The sequence below is a fragment of the Sciurus vulgaris genome (assembly GCF_902686455.1).
Source record: "Sciurus vulgaris genome assembly, chromosome: 12".
Taxonomy (NCBI): Eukaryota; Metazoa; Chordata; class Mammalia; order Rodentia; family Sciuridae; genus Sciurus; species Sciurus vulgaris.
Genome location: NC_136473.1, coordinates 53,666,231 through 53,683,521, shown reverse-complemented (window position 1 = coordinate 53,683,521; position 17,291 = coordinate 53,666,231). Strand labels below are relative to the sequence as shown.

General features: G+C 34.8%; 1 protein-coding gene across 4 annotated transcripts in view; it reads right to left on the bottom strand.

Moving 5' to 3' along the window:
• Positions 1-17,291, bottom strand: part of SDCCAG8 (SHH signaling and ciliogenesis regulator SDCCAG8) — a 249,952-nt gene that overhangs the window by 66,222 nt on the left and 166,439 nt on the right. For all 4 annotated transcript variants that reach the window (XR_013758046.1, XM_079106102.1, XM_079106103.1 and 1 more), the window contains one exon: positions 12,843-12,974. Coding sequence is in view for 3 of the 4 variants with exons in the window: in XM_079106102.1 (XP_078962228.1) it covers positions 12,843-12,974 (132 nt within the window). In the remaining variant the exon portion in view is untranslated. The remainder of the gene's footprint in view (positions 1-12,842; positions 12,975-17,291) is intronic.

The following is a 17,291-nucleotide window of genomic DNA, read 5'->3' as shown; positions in this document are numbered from 1 at the left end:
GTAACCAATGACAGCAATGTGGCAAGGTCTTTAATCTGGTTGGAGAAAGAATGCCTCACAGCTCAGCATGTAAAACACTAAATTTCCGGACAGTGGGACCTTGAGCCTACCTCTCTCACAGGGCCACTCTACCTTACAGAGTGCTACTTCCTCCTTCACCTTTAAGAAATCTGTACTTTGCCTGTTACTTGTGTGTGTCTTGCTCAATTCTTTGTTCAAGACACCAGTGACCTGGACCTACACTGGATACCTTGATGATAACAATAGCATATTGTACCCTTATGATTTGTCTGTGCCTCCCACTCGATTGGAAGCTTCTAAACAGTAGATACCATGTACTTTTGCTTTTGTGCCCAGTGCTTAATAAATATAGGGGCATATTTATAAACTAGAAGATGCAAAAAGAGAGTATACACCAGGTCGTCAGCTTTAAGTTTTGACATTTAATATTTAATTTTTAAAATTATAGAGGGTTTTAGGCAAAGCAATAAACATGACTAGAGAAATTAAAAACAAACCCTATTTATATTGAAAAGTGCTAACTTAAATTTTAAATCTTTTCTTTTTTTAAATTTTTATACTAAGAGCACTATCTCTGAGCTAAATTCTCCAACTCTTTTTATTTATCTTTTTTATTTTGAGACAGGCTAAATTGCCCAGGCTGACCTCAAACTTCCCATCCTCCTGCCTCAGACTCCCCAGTTACCAGGATTACGGGACTGTGCTACTGCACCCCGCTCAAATTTAAATATTAAGGGTTGAGACAATAAAAATTCTAATCAGAAGTTCTCAATCTACCTAAAAGATAAAAGAAAGAGATAAATGCTGCCTTAAAGGGTTAACTGACTGGAAGACGTTTATATTGGCTATATGGGAGAAGTTTGACTTTCAACTAAAAGATCTGTCTACAGATACATATTTAATGCTCATAGCCTCTTGTGATTCTTTATACAATTCTAACATGTGTTTAACAGTTATTATTAATTGAACATTGTTTATTATCCAGATAATTTTTTAAAAAGCAAAAATCACAGACATCACAAAACTTTTTAAATTGGTTGATTATAGATGGTTTGTCAGCATTTTTGTCTCCAACCAGGCATTAATAATTTCTTAGTATTTTGCATTCTCACAGTTTTTTTTTTTATTTTAAGTGTTATTATACTTTCCCTTTCAGGGATGGAAGTTAAACTGTTAGTCTTTTTTTCTTTTTCCCCTGTTTTGAAAGAAAATAATCTAATGAATGAAGTTACAATTGAGGATGTCAGAAGAATGCTCCTTCCAGATAAAGATAGTCAACTGATTTATCAAACAGATAAGGTAAATGGACCAAGGAAAGTCTTGAACAAATATTGCTAGAACAACTGACCATCCACATGTCAAAAAAATAACTAATGTGAATCTAGATACAGACTTCACACCCTTCATATTAACTGAAAATGTATCATAGACTCAAATGTAAAACAGAAAGCTGCAGAATTCCTAAGCACAATATTTGAGAAAACCTACATGACCCTGGGTAAGGCAATGATATTGTAACTATGACACCCTATAACACCAAAGGATGATGGTCCATGATAGAAACAATTGCTGAGCTGAATTTCATTAAAATTAAAAATTTATGTACTGCAAAAGACACTGTCAAGACAATGGGAAAACTGGGAAGAAATATTTGCAAATATTTATAGGTTTTTGTGGGGGATAGTGGTAGGGATTGGACTCAGGGCCTCATGCTCGTCTACTGATCTATACAATTAGTCTCAGGACACATCTAATAAAGGACTGTTATCTAAACTACCCAAGAACTCTTAAAAGTCAACAGTAAGAAAACAAATTCATTTTAAAAAGGTCAAAAACCTTCAAAGACAACTCAGAACATATACAGATGGCAAAAAAATCACATGAAAATATATTCCATATCATATGCCATCAGGGAAATGCAAATTAAAACAACAATAAAATACCAGTACACACCTATTGTAACAGCTAAAATCCACAATAATGACGACATCAAGTGCTAATGTGGAGCATCGAAATTCTCATTAATTGTTAGTGGGAGAGAAAAAAGGTACAATCACATTGGAAGTCAGTTTGTATAATAAGAAAAATATTTTCTTATTATACAATTTAGCAATCATACTCTGGTATTTATGTGAAGGAATTAAAAATGTATATCCACATCAAATCTTACACATGGAGATTTATAGCAGTTTTATTCATAATTACTAAAACTTGGAAGCAATTAAGATGTCCTTGAATAGGTAAATCTCTAAATAAGCAGTAGTATATCCAAACAATGGAATTTTATTCAGTGCTGAAAAGAAACATGGTATCAAGTCATGAAAAGGACACTGAAATGCATATTACTAAGAGAAAGCAACCAATCTAAAAAGGCTATAAGACTGTATGATTCCAACCATATGACATTCTTTAAAAGGCAAAACTATGGAGGCAGTAGAAAGATCAGTGTTTGACAGGGGATGAAAAGGCTGTGCACAGAGAATTTACAGAACAGTGAAAATATTTTGGATGATACTACAATGGTAGATTATGTCATTGTACATTTGTCTAAACCCAGAGAATAAAAAACAAAAAAACAAAAAACAAAAAAAACAAACCAAGGGTGAAACCTAAAGTGATTGGACTTTAGGTGACTTGGGGTGATTATGATGTGCCATGTAGTTTTGCCAATTGCAATAGTTGTATAATTGGGGAACACTGACCGTGGGAAAGGTTATGCATGTGTGAGGACTGGAGGTATATGGGAAACCTTTGTACCTTTTCAACAATTTTGCTGTGAACACAAAACTGCTCTAAAAAAAATAAAGGTCTTTAAAAAATGCTCTTAATTCCCTACTATGCTAAAAATATGATTAAAAAAAACAACTAGGTATATCATCCCCTTGAAATTTTATTTGGGGCTTATACAGAGAACTGAACACAGAATACAAACAGAATACACATAGACGCATACACACAATCTCACTAAGAACATCACAGGCATATCCCAAGTTATGGTCCAAAATGTTGTTCCATAAATCAGCTGTTAAAAATTCAGAAGGCATTTTCCCTTAGAAATAACATTATGTAAACATGGTATTTTGGTTCACAAATTCATGAGAGCCAATTTAACCCATAATGTAAATAAACAACTTTCTAGAACGCAAGCCTCCGAAGCCTACCACATCCCTAGAATGGAGAACAGAGCCCAGCGCGTATTAAGGGCCTGATAACTATTGAATGAAGGATACTGAATGAATCGCATAAAACACTGGATGAGCACTAACACTGTGCCAATAACAGTTAAAGACTTTTATGGGTTATTTTAGGCAATTTTCACAACCTTACAAGGTAGCATTTCACAGAAAAAAAAGAGTGAGGAAATGAAATTTAAGATGAAGAAATCTGCTCATGATCAGATGGCTAGAAAGTAGTAAAGAGAGGAAAACCCACAGACTCCCGGTTCTAGGGTGCATGCTCTTAACAGTGATACATACTCTATTTTGCATTTTAGGTCTTAAAAGCAGAGGACTCTTCCAGAGGTTGAGGCAGGAGGTTTGCATGTTCATAACCAACAAGTGGTTATGAACATGCAACAGTGAGGCACTAAACAACTCAGTGAGACCCTGTCTCTAAATAAAATACAAAAAACGGTTAGGAATGTGACTCAGTGGGTGAATGTCCCTGAGTTCAATCCCTGGTACCATAAAAAGAAAAGAAAAGAAAAAAAAAAGCAAAGGACTCAAACCTGAAGGTAGCTTGAAGAATGTGAGGGGAGGGATTTTTGCTTGATCATGGATGTATCACAGGCACATCAGTGGCATATAATAATGCCATAGTTTGTGAAGGGAACAAGGCTGCAGTCATTTCTCCCCTGATTAGGCACCCCACACACCATTGTACAATCTAGATTGTTAACTTCCTCATCAGTCATTGATCCGATTAGCCCTCAAACTTCCACTTAGGAGTCCCTCTGCCATTTGCTCTCTCCATGCCCTCTCTTTTTCCCTCTTCTGCCCCCTCTCTCCCCGCTTCTCTCTTCTCTCTCTTTCTCTTTCTCTCTCACCCTTAAGGGCAGACATTCTGTTCGTCTGCTTAATAAAATCTCTTGTGCCGGTTCCTGCATCTGGAGTGGTTTTCTGGGTGCTTTCGGATTGGATCTTGAAGGACCCCAAAGGCCCATGTGTTGAAGGCTTGGACCCCAGGGTGGCACTACTGGAAGATGATGGAACCTTTAGGAGGTACAGCCTATTGGGAGGTTATTGGGGGTACCTGTGAAGGGAACTATGGAATCCTGGGACACTCTTCTCTTTTGCTTCCTGGCCATGCACAAAGTGGTTCTGCTCCACCACGTGCTTCTCTCATAACTGCTGCCTTGCCAGAGACCCAGAGCAATGGGTCCAATTAATTATGGACTGGAACTTCCAAAAATGTGAGCCAAAATAAACTTTTTTCTCTTTATAAGTTAATTATTTCAGGTATTTCATTATAGAGGCAGAGAGTTGAATAACACAAATAAGTGCTCGAGAAATATTTGATAAAAGTGAAAGGCAGTCTTTTTCTTTTTCCTGAGTATTGGTCTATCGTGGGCAAAAGCATAAATTACATAAATAAGTTTTTGACATTTTCCTAAGTTTCTTTTATTGGGTCAATTTTCCATTTAATATTTTCTCAGGTGACAGTTATTACAGCATCTGCCTTGTTCTATCTATGGTAACTGCATAGGCTGTTTTAAAGAACTCACTATCTACTTCCAGACCAAAATTCTAACTCCTAAAGGGTGGAAACCTTCTGCGTTATTTGGAGGGCAGCAATCTGACTTCAGGTTTTCCCAATAAAATAAAATAAAATGTGGCTTCAAGTCCTCTTGGGGATTTATCAATAATGTATAGAACAATGGACTTTACAATAGTAACAAAAACGGCATGGTATTGGTACCAAAATAGACAGGTAGGTCAATGGTACAGAATAGAGGACATGGACACAAACCCAAATAAATACAATTTTCTCATACTAGACAAAGGGGCCAAAAATATGCAATAGAGAAAAGATAGCCTCTTCAACAAATGGTGCTGGGAAAACTGGAAAACCATATGCAACAGAATGAAATTAAACCCCTATCTCTCACCCTGCACAAAACTCAACTCAAAATGGATCAAGGACCTCGGAATCAGACCAGAGACCCTGCATCTTATAGAAGAAAAAGTAGATCCAAACCTTCAACTTGTTGGCTTAGGATCAGACTTCCTTAACAGGACTCCCATAGCACAAGAAATAAAAGCAAGAATCAATAACTGGGATAGATTCAAACTAAAAAGCTTTCTCTCAGCAAAGGAAACTATCAGTAATGTGAAGAGAGAGCCTACAGAGTGGGAGAATATCTTTGCCACTCATACTTCATAGAGCACTAATTTCCAGAATCTATAAAGAACTCAAAAAACTCTACACCAAGAATACAAATAATCCAATCAACAAATGGGCTAAGGAAATGAACAGACACTTCACAGAAGAAGATGTACAAGCAATCAACAGATATATGAAAAAATGTTCAACATCTCTAGTAATAAGAGAAATGCAAATCCAAACTACCCTAAGATTCCATCTCACCCCAATCAGAATGCTGATTATCAAGAACACAAGCAACAATAGGTGTTGGCGAGGATGTGGGGAAAAAGGTACACTCATACATTGCTGGTGGGGTTGCAAATTAGTGCAGCCACTCTGGAAAGCAGTATGGAGCTTGGAATGGAACCACCATTTGACCCAGCTATCCCACTCCTTGGCCTATACCCAAAGGACATAAAAATCAGCATACTACAGAGATACAGCCACATCAATGTTCATTGCTGCTCAATTCACCATAGCCAGATTGTGGAACCAACCTAGATGTCCTTCAACTGATGAATGGATAAAAAAACTATGGCATATATATACAATGGAATATTACTCTGCCATGAAGAATGATAAAATTATGGCATTTGCAGGCAAATGGATGAAATTGGAGAATATCATACTAAGTGAGATAAGCCAATCTCAAAAAACTAAAGGACGAATGATCTCGCTGATAAGCGGTTGATGACATGTAATGGGGGGTGGGAGGGGTTAGCGTTAGGGTTAGGGTTAGGTTTAGGGTTAGGGTTAAGGAGGGTGGTGAGATGGAGGAAGGAAGGACTGTATAGAGGGAAAAAAGGGGTGGGACGGGTGGGGAGAAGGAAAAAAAAACAGAATGAATCAAACAACATTACCCTATGTAAATTTATGATTACACAAATGGTATGCCTTGACTCCATGTACAAATAGAGAAACAACATGTATCCCATTTGTTTACAATTAAAAAAAAGAAAAAAAAAAAAAGAACAATGGACTTTAAAGGGAATACTTGTTAACCCCAACTAGTTTATAATGTTGGTATACTTTGGGTGAACAGGTGAAAGTTTGCTAAGCTGTTGCTGGTTTTAATAGCTTTCTTCTTTCCTCTGCATAATATTCACCTGTTGTTAGACCCTATAGGTGATGCAGCCTACCTAATCCACACATTTCCAAGGTCAGTGAAACAAACTCCACTGATAACAAATAATATTTTCAAAATAAACAAATTATAAGAAGCTCCTTTTCTAGCTATATATGAATCATTACCATTTTGTTAATAAAAAAATAACAATTTTATATTATAAATAATGGCACATAAATCTAAAATTATCCAGGAATTTCGTTAATTTACTTTGAATAGTATGTCATTTATTAAACAACAAAAACAAAACACACATTTGCAAATAGCAACAAAGGAGGACCAAAGGAGTCCCTTTCTACAGAAAATCGGTGATGATGTGGGAGATAGGAGGTGAGGATTATACAGTCATCTGCTTTAGCAAAAGAGATACAGAAAATTTACTTCTGAATTACAATTCATAGAGTACTTGAAATGGAGTTTGTGGGAAAGCATTACAATGCTGATGCAAGTATGGAACACTGCACTGGAGGGGGTTAACAAAACAGCCCCACACTAAATTATTATGTTGAAGCTAAATCAACAATTTATAATTAAAAGCAAGAATAGTACCATTTGAAAATCAAAATTTGACCTCAGTACAACAGTGATAACATAGTAATAAGTAAATGCCCTTTCCCTCAGATTACTGGAAGTCAAACTATCAGAGCTTGTGCTATATCCCAGGAGCTTTACAAGGAAAGGAGGCAGTCAGCAGAATAATGTATTAGCATTCTCAGTAAGTTGTTTTGATTCACAAAAACTAAATTTCATTACTTAATAATCAATTAATAGACTTTTAAGCTGTCCATAAGAATTGATGACAAGACCTGTAATTTTGGGTATTTCATTGGGTTGTCACTGCCCAGGAAGCTTTGATGGCTCTTCTAAATGAGAAATGTCCAACTCAATAAAATTCCCCAAGGATGGGGCAAGTTTTGAAACCTTATATCCAAATCTAGGATAAGCAATAATTTTGGTTTATATAAACTGGAAAGAACAGAGAAAAAAGATCCAGGACAACCAATTCTTGCCCAAGCTACTAAGGGAGAGTGGTCCCTAAGGACACTCTTTCTCCTTGCCTCTGGGGTTTCTGGAGGCATGGGAACAGCCCAGAGTGACTTCCCAGAAGACAGCAGGTAGTGTCACAGCTACTCTGCATTACCAACTTACAATTCCTTGACCATCTGCTATGGTTTGGCTAAGTGTCTCCCAGAGGTACATGTGCTAAAGGCTTGGTCCATCAGCTTGGGGGTGGTGGAACTTTAAAAGGTGGGGCCTGGTGAGAGGTTTTTCAGGTCACTGGGATGTATCTATGAAGGGGAAATTAGGTCCCCAGTCTCTTTCTCTTCCCCTCTCTTTCTTCATTTTCCAGCCATAAGATGAACAGTTTTGCTCTGATATGCATTCTCTCCTTTGATGAGTCACCACAGGCCCAAAGCAATAGGGTCAATCTATCATGGACTGAAACCTCTTAAAACTAGGAGCCCAAATAAATCCTTTCTCTTTGTGAGCCAATTAACAGAGGTATTTGTTATAGTGACAGAAAGTTAACACACCAGCCCAGATAGAGAGGCTATCTGTAACCATGGTAGTGAGGCAGAGTAGAATCTTTTCATTTTTGAATCACCAAACAGATGCCTGCTAAACACAGAATAAGCTACCTTTAATTTCTGCTCACATTATAAGCACCATAGACCCAGATGTGCATTTATAAACTCATATTCTCTTTTTTGCCTGCTGCAGTATAAGAGATGTCCCTCCCCCATTCCAAGATTAATCCCTGCTCAATGCTTGTTGTTCCAACCCATCTCTGTTTTCAGGAAGGGATGGTAGGGGCGGGTAGATGAACTTTAGATTGGGCAGAGGGGAGTGAGAGGAGAGAAGTGGGCAGAGGAGTGGGAAATATGGTGAAATGAGATTGACATCATTAACCTAGGTACTTGTATGATCATGTGAATGATATGGATTCTACATGTACAAACAGAGAAATGAATATTTGTGCTCCATTCATGTACAATGAATTGAAACTCATTCTGCTATCATGTATAACTAATTAGAATACATACAAATAAAAATTTAAAGAAAAGATTTCAAGCTTTGGGCTGGGGCTGGGGCTCAGTGGCAGAACACGTGCTTACCATGTGTCAGGCACTGGGTTTGATCCTCAGCACCACATACAAAAATAAGCAAATAAAATCAAGGCATACTGTCCATTTAAATCAACTTAAAAATATTTTTTCTAAATTTTCAGGCTTCTATTTTCAAGTATTTCTTTTGAAACTAAGTGAAGTCCTAATCTCAAAATTAAAATGTCAAATTATAAAAAATGAATATGTATTTTGTATTTTAATACTGGTTTTTGAAGAATAAATTATTAGGGCTGAGGTTGTAGTTCAGTGGTAGAGCGCTTGCCTAGCATGTGTGAGTCACTGGATTTGATTCTCAGCACCACATATAAATAAATATAAGGTTCATTGACAGCTAAAAAATATATTTTTAAAAAAGAATAAAAAATCCATTAGAAAAATAGAATGTGTAGATTTGGTAAAGAGTATTTTGAGGCTAGTTTACAGGAGAATTTTCAAATTTAAATTCATTACTAGTTTGCTACATTTCAATCAGAAGCTTTAAGTCTTTAGATAATGGTTTATATATATATCATTTAAAGAATACATTACTACGTGAAAGGAAAAGAACTATGTAGAACATATAACTGACAGAACACAGAATTGCTGGGTGTTGGTGACACAGTACAGAGCAGATGAGACAACACTAGTGTTCAATGGAGTGTACTGACCTGGGGCCTTGTTTACTAATAGACTGAGGGGCTCTCATTGGGTTCTATTTTCCAGGGAGAAATATGTGAATCAATAATTATTTTAAAACAGAAATGGGAGGGTAAGTCATCTTTATCATGAGTTCCCTAGACTGCCTATTTGGACACAAGAGGTTCCTTATCACCTGCTGGAAAATTTAATCTTCTTGATCTTTACAACTTTAGTGATCTTTACAATCAGACTTTAATGCATTTACATTTACTCCAACTTAAAACCAAAAAAATTCCCTGTTTTAAAATGACCCTTCCAAAATATCCCCCACTAATAGTTGGTCCCTCTTTTTCTCTTGCTTTCTGTCTTCCTTTGCAGCTAAACCTCATGAAAAAGTGGTTTAAATTTGCTATTTCCGATTTTCAACTCACACTATCAGATTTTCAACTCCAACTAATTGGTTTCTAATCTACCTACTCTTTAACTAAAACTGCTTTGGTTAACATAACCAGTGATGTGCTTGTCACCAAAGCCAATAGATACTTTTCAGTCTTATTTAATCTTACTGAGCAGCATCTGGTTGATCACTTCCTCTTCCCTTAGGCATTTCCATACTTTCATATGTGTGATAACAAGTTCTTTTAGTTTTTAATTATTTTTCAGGTTGCTTTGTCTCAATCTTCTGCTAATGTTTACCTTTACCTTTAAAAGTGTTGGTATTTCTTAGGATCGGTAAATTCTTCTTTCTTCCTATTATGTTTCTTTCTGGTGACCTTATTTATTACCAAAGTTTGAAATATCCTTCAGAGATTAAAGGAGCTTTCTATCTCCAGCCCAGGCCTATATCCTTAGTTTTCCCCTTGTGTTCACCTGCTTATTCAACATACCCATTTGAACAATGCATTCGAACATTAAATTCAACATAGTGAAAACTTACCGCTTGGTCTCATTCCAAACCTAGGCAATCTCAGCCAAAAACCTAGTTCTTTGAAGTGTTCTCTAGTTCTCAGTAAGTAACATCACTAGACCCCCCCCGCCTTGCTCATGCCAGAAACATGGGTTCTTGACATGCTCCCCTTCTCTATCCAAAACCAAGAGCCAATCAATTAAGTACTGTGGATTCTATCTCCTATGTAATTACCCAATCTATTTGCTTCTCTTTATCCCCATTATTATCAAGCCCAAGCCACCACCACCACCATCATCACTTGACAACTCCAATAACTCTCTAATTGCTTTTGGATAAATACTATGGTTCTACTCTAATCCATTATCTGCTCTGGGCTATTATCTGATTACATCATTCCCCTCTATTTAAAAAAAAAAATTTTTTTTTAAAATTTCTTCCTATTAGTAATAGGATAAAATAAAAGGTCTACAACAAAAACTCAAAGCCAACCTATCCAACCTCATGACATGTTACCCTTTCCATGCTTCTTTATAATAATACTCAAAATTCTTTCTCAAAAGTACCATGTTTTCCTATGTCAGAATCATCAGAATCTTCAGTTTTATAGTTGTCTTTAATTGGCAAGTTTTCTTAGGAGAGGACCAGATAACTAAATATATTAGGTTTTGTGGGCCAAGAAGACTCATTGACTGAACTACTTTAACCCTGAGCCATATGTTCCTGAGCCATAAAAATGGGCTATGGGCTGGGGCAAAGTTTGTCAATTCCTCTTTAGAAGACTAATACTCCCTACCCCATCCTTTATACATGTAAATGTTATTTTCTCACTGAAAATTTGCCTAATCAGGAAAAGGCCCCTTATTAAATGTTCTTGTACCACACAGCATATTGCTCTGTTATGAAACTGATCATTGTTATAGTTAATTAGATATTCATAAAATTCTTCTGTCAATATTCTCCTTCCCTGTAAAGATGTAAGCTCCACCAGAATAGGATTCATATCTACTTTGCTATTTCAGTGCAGGCACATGATAGAGAACATGACACATAGCAATCAATAAATATTTGTTGAAAGAATGAGTCATTAATTTGCTCTCTGACCTTTACTTGCAAATTTATCTTTCTGAACATTAGTTCTCCATCTGGAAATTGAGATGATAAAAACAGCTCCTTTCCAGGTTTGCCTCAAGGTACTTAAGAAAGTATACATTAGTACATTTTGTGAACTCTAAAGCAAGATACCAATTTTAAAAAGAAATACTAGAAAAATGCCTTAGTTGCCTCGTACAGGAGCAAAACTAAGGCCCACAGGTCCATTGTCTGGCTTGTTCTATTGGCCCTCTAGCTAAGAATAGTCTTTACCTTTTAAAGGCTCCTAAAAAACAAAACAAAGAACACTATTATTACAGAAACCTCATGTGATCTACAAATCCTAAAATATTTACTCTCTCTACCTTTACAGGAAGTTTGCTGACTCCTGGCCTCGAACAGGGGCTAGGCTTCAGTGATTATTTTAACAAGTAAAAGAATGAATGATTATTTGCAGATATACTTGTACTTTAATATTTTAGTGATTGAAAGTAGTACTATTTTCTGACTGCTTTTCATTTATTCAATAACAATTAAAGTTACAAAATTATTCTACCCCTACATGCTATGTTTACTTTAAATTAAAAAATAAAAGGAGTTTATGAACATTTTAATTTTTTCTCAATTACATCAACAACTATTTTTGAAAAGGCATGGGGTGGCTGGGGGATGGGGTAGGGATGGGGAACTAGAAACCTAGAAAATGATCTCTACTGGAAGGCTATTCGTTATTATTTGATTGTTGTATAAAAGCCCAAATCTGCAGAAACCAACTCATTGTTGGCTATGGAATACTCAGAATTTTATTCTTGAGAATTCAAGTATCACAAAGAAATTAGAAATGGCATCATAAAAAATAATAAGGATCTGTGTTTGCTACCAAAAACAAAAGAAAACAAACAAAACTCCAATACTGCACAAAAAAAAAAAAAAAAAAAAGAAAGAAAAAGAAAAAGAAATTTGGAGTCAAAAGATCAAGATTCAAGTTTGAGGTCTACCACTTATTCCTTCTGTGACTTTGAGTAAATCCATTAATTGCTCTGAGCTGGTTTTTTTTTTTTTCACCCAGAAAAAGAAAACAATTGCTGATGACATTTACTTGTGGCTATTATGAGTAAGGTACTTTTACTTGAACTTTTTATCAAAGTGAGCATTATTAGCACCAATATAGGGGTGAAAAAAAAAAAAAAGAAGCAAAGGGTTTAGAGTCAAATCCTGATTCTAGTACTATCAACACAACCTCTGATAAAATATTTAATGTCTTTAGGGCTACTAAATGCTTTGTCTTAAAGCAAATAAAACTTACTTTTTAAAAGAAAAGTTTTGGATTTTCTCTAAATTACAATATTACCAACTTAGACCTTAAAGGTAGATGGTTTTTCTCCACTATTCTATATTAAATCTAATTCTATGTATTTAGAGAATAATAAGGGACTGTTTCCTCTTCTCTATAAGAGGAACTTATATTAAGGGAGCATAAATACACAGAAGTATTAGATTTTGAGCCATATTCCAAAAGTCCCCTCTGTTGTGAATCAAACACATTCGAAATACAGCACATTAGTTATTATTAAACTTTGATTACCTCTGCTTCATTGTCTCATGTACTATCCCATGCTGGACACACTGTTCCTCCAATTCATTATTTCTTCTCTGTAACTTTTCTAGTTTGTCGTATGTATACCTCTTTTCTTGACTGAGTTGAGCTATTTCAGATCTAAAGAGGTGAAAACACAGAAATAATAGATGTTATTATTATTTAAAGGTTAAAGTTTATTACTAAGGCATATTTTTATTGCATAACCTTAATATCTTAAAATTCATACTTAAATGTAACAATGTAATTAAAATTATTTGATGCAAAATAAATATTTCAGAAATTTCAAAATGCTAGTAGAGGGATACTAGATGTACAGACTCAAGTCTCTACAGAGATAATTCAACTTACTCCAATAAAATAGCTTCTCTAAGGAACAAGGGAAAAGTGATGATAATCAACTCTCTTTATAAAAAGACTAGAATTCAGGGCTGGGGTTGTAGCTCTGTGGTAGAGTGCTTGCTTAGCACCTGTGAGCACTGGGTTTGATCCTCAGCACCACATAAAAATAAAATAAAGGCATTGTATCCATTTACAATTAAAAATACTTTTTGAAAAAATACTAGACTTCATTGAACAAATATTTATTGAGTGCTTTCTATAGGCCAGCCACCAAGCTCTTCCAGAAGTAATCCCATACCTCATTTCTATAAAAGTTTCTTATAGTTAACACAGTCAATTTAATGGTATATGGTTAAAAATCAACTAGTTCTGTAATGACTCATTTTATGTATGAACTAGGCTGTGCCACAGTACCCAGATATATGGCCAAACATTATTCTGGATATTCTGTGAAGGTATTTTGTGGATAAGATTAACATTTAAATCAGTGGGTTTTGAATAAAGCAGATTATTCTTCATAATGTGGAAAGGACTTCTCTAAAGAGTGACCTTCCATGAGCAAGAGGGAATTTGGCCAGCACATGGCCTCTAGACCTGAACCACATCTCTTCCTGGGCTGTCCAGCCTGCCTGCCTACCCTGAAAATTGCAATCTTACCTAGCCTCCACTATTGCAGTAAAAGTTCCTTAAATCAATCAATCTTTCTGTTTTTTCTTTCTTTTTTTCTGATCTTAGACTGACCTAGATTAAGATTGATCTATTGATTGGAAGATCAGTAGGTATCTTGTGGGTTCTGTTTCTGAAGAACCATGATTAATACAAGTTCTAAATGGTCTAATAATGATAAACAGTAGTCTTCTGCCCTGAAACCTCCCAATCAAGCTAAGCAGTGATGAATAGTGTTAATCTTTTAAAAACTGTTTTTTTCTGGTATTTATATTTTTAGGTGTGTTCATACCACTATCTCTTTTTTCATCAGTAAAGAAAAAGTCTAGTGACCTATGGCAAATGAAGATTATACTCTTTACATGCCTCCTTCCTCTTCTTCCATTCCTAGCTTCCAATGTAATTACCAGTATTTCTGTTAAAGTTTAATATCAGTATCAACATTATAAATACTACTTAAATATTGGTCTTTGCTATTCAAGTAGTAAATTACAATTACATATACACTTGTGCACATTTGTTTTCTTCAATAGAGAGTACTTTCAGTATAGGCTGATTGAGTGTCAAGCCATCAGTTAATATGTCATTCTTTTCACTATGGCCATTTGTTTCTCAAGAGAAGGAACTTCCAGTTTCCTGCTCTTGTGTACAACCCTGAGGGTCTGTGGCCTGGGAACTGAGTGAAAACTGGGGTGAAGATCTCCTCTTTCAGAATGCAAACCTTCTCTCAATCTCTCTATTCTAACTTCAGTGCCCTATTGTAACCAGAGCTTTTGAGCTTAATCTTTTCAAAGAGGAAACCCCTGGTCTTCTGTGTGGAGGAGGGGCAGTCACCTGGTTGCACAGAGAGAAGGTGGAATTGTCAATTTTGGTTTCAGACCATGTCTTCCAAGTTTTCCTGAAATTGGGAGCAGATCCATTTGTTTTGTACATATGGATCACCCTCTGTAAAGACTTAAGATTCACCTTTCTCCACCCTGCTAAGTCAGGTGCCATTATCCTAATTTCCTTTCTGGGTTTAAGAATTTCATTTGGGATCACAGATACCTCATCTGGTGATGGCTGATGTACTTCTGGAAATAGGCTGTTTTTAGCATCTTAGATGACAATCTCATGTCTCAAAATTTGAAGATCAGAAAGATATATATTCAAGGAGAATTATATCCTTGTCTTTCTTTTATTAAACTCTAAGTCACTACTCACAGCCACCATCTTCTCACACCTACTACCTCATCAGTTAGAACTGAAATTTCAAAATTCTTCTATATTATGAGTAGTTTCCAGGTTAACACTTAGTTTGTTTCCTGAAATTTACAGACTTTTGATGCAAAATTAATTTCTTCTAAAGGAAGGATTCCTCCTTTAGGTAAAATAGGCTTTTCTTTCTGGTCAGGAAAGGATTTGGATTCGATAAGGGAAATCTTACCTTAAATTGTTCATCTCACATGTATAAAGCAATCTCTCTTATAATTCTCCTCATTCTCACTTTGCTTTCATCCTGGTTCAAATGTCATCCCAAAGGAAATTTGCCCAGATTAATACCTTCCAGTTCTCAATATGTCAGCATATTTTTTGAAACCACCTCGAGCCTTTACGCATACATTAGCTTGCAATTTATGCTTTTGAATTGTGCTCTATGCCTCATCTTTCTTACTGGATTACAGGTGAGACCATAGATTATCTCGTCTTCAAGCTCAGATCAAGTACTCAATCTACATTTGCTTTTTCAAATAAGAAATTACTCAGATTTAAAATAGTCTACATGAGTTAATAATGACATTTTTCTCCTTCAAAATCACATATTATATAAAATAATTTAGAAGGCAGTTGTAAGGTTTTAATTTAGTACTCCTTCCAAAATTAGTATCTCTTATCACTTCAAAAAATAAATTCCAAAAGGAAAAAAAGATCTTTAAACAGATAAGAAAAAGTTACCTATTCTCAGATGCTTTCCAAGTATTTTTTAAAAGAACAAAAAAAAAATAGATTTTATAATATAAAATCTAAAATCTTTACAAATAAAAATCATACATTTGAAAAAATATATGTTGGTGTGAGAATATTTATAGTAGCATTGTTTCTAGAAAAAAATCTTGCTCTGCAACCCAATATCTGGAAACTTATCAATAATATCTGAAAATCTATTAATAGAAGATTGATTACATTACTTATATAAAAGGAAATCAAGATACTGTTCTGAGGCTGTGGTTATTTATCAGTGTTATTTACAGACCTCAAAATATGACATTATGGTAAGAAAGGAAAAATATTGAGAAATTAGTATTTATAAGATGATTTCATTTTATAATTAAAAAACATTTTGACATGTATACCAAATATTAATATCAATTATTTCTGGGTGATAGGATTAGGAATAAATGCCCTTTCTAAAAATCTATCTCATTCCATATTTTATGACTTTTTATAATAATGTCTTTTTTAAAGTTATTTTGATTTTGAAAAAAAAATTTAAAAAATACAAAAACGTAAAAATTCCATAGTGGGGAAGGTTGTGTATTGGGAGGTGGACAGGGCATATCTGAGAATTTTCTGTACTTTCTGCTCAACTTTGCTGTGAACCTAAAACTGCTCTATGAACTAAAATCTATTAATTTAAAAATGTATAAAGAATATTTACAAAAAACAAGACAAATGAAGATGAAGCATAATTAGATAAGGTGCTAATGTCACTCCAACAAAATTACAATTTAGGAAAGTACAAGGAATATGAAAAATATTTACAGAAGAAAAAAATGGTCAATAAATATTTATAAAATATTCACTTTCACTTTTATTCAAAGAAATTCATAATAAAAGCCAGATACTACTATAAAATATTAATTATATGATTATTCTATACCAGATAGTGAAATCCATTCTTTACTTTAAAGATCTTAATTAACCTACAAGGTAAATGTTGGTTTCTGGTTCTCCATGAGGTAAATATGAAATTTAATGATTTGCCTAAGTTTACCCAAAAGGCGACTAGCCAGACTAATAATCTATCCAACTCTAAAGGGGTAGGTAGTTCTACCCACTGTGCTCTATTGCCTCTCTGTCTTCTTTTTTTTTTAATCTCTCACTTTTTAATGTCACATACTCAAATGGGTATATATATATATATGTATACTGAGCAGAATTCAGTGTAATATTTAAGCCAAGTAACACACATTGAAGGATTCATACATAATCTTTGGACCAGCAATCCCTTTTAGGCATCTCTACTAAGGGAATCATCAAAAATCCAGATTTATGTACAAAGTTATTGTCATATTATTATTCAGAATTGCTAAAAATTGGAAACATCTTAAATGTCTAATGAATTATTATGCATACAAATGACTCAATTAAAATTTTGTTTCCAGAGTATTTACTGATGTAGGAAAATGTTCATTAATGAGATAATATTAAGTAAAAAGCAGATGTAGC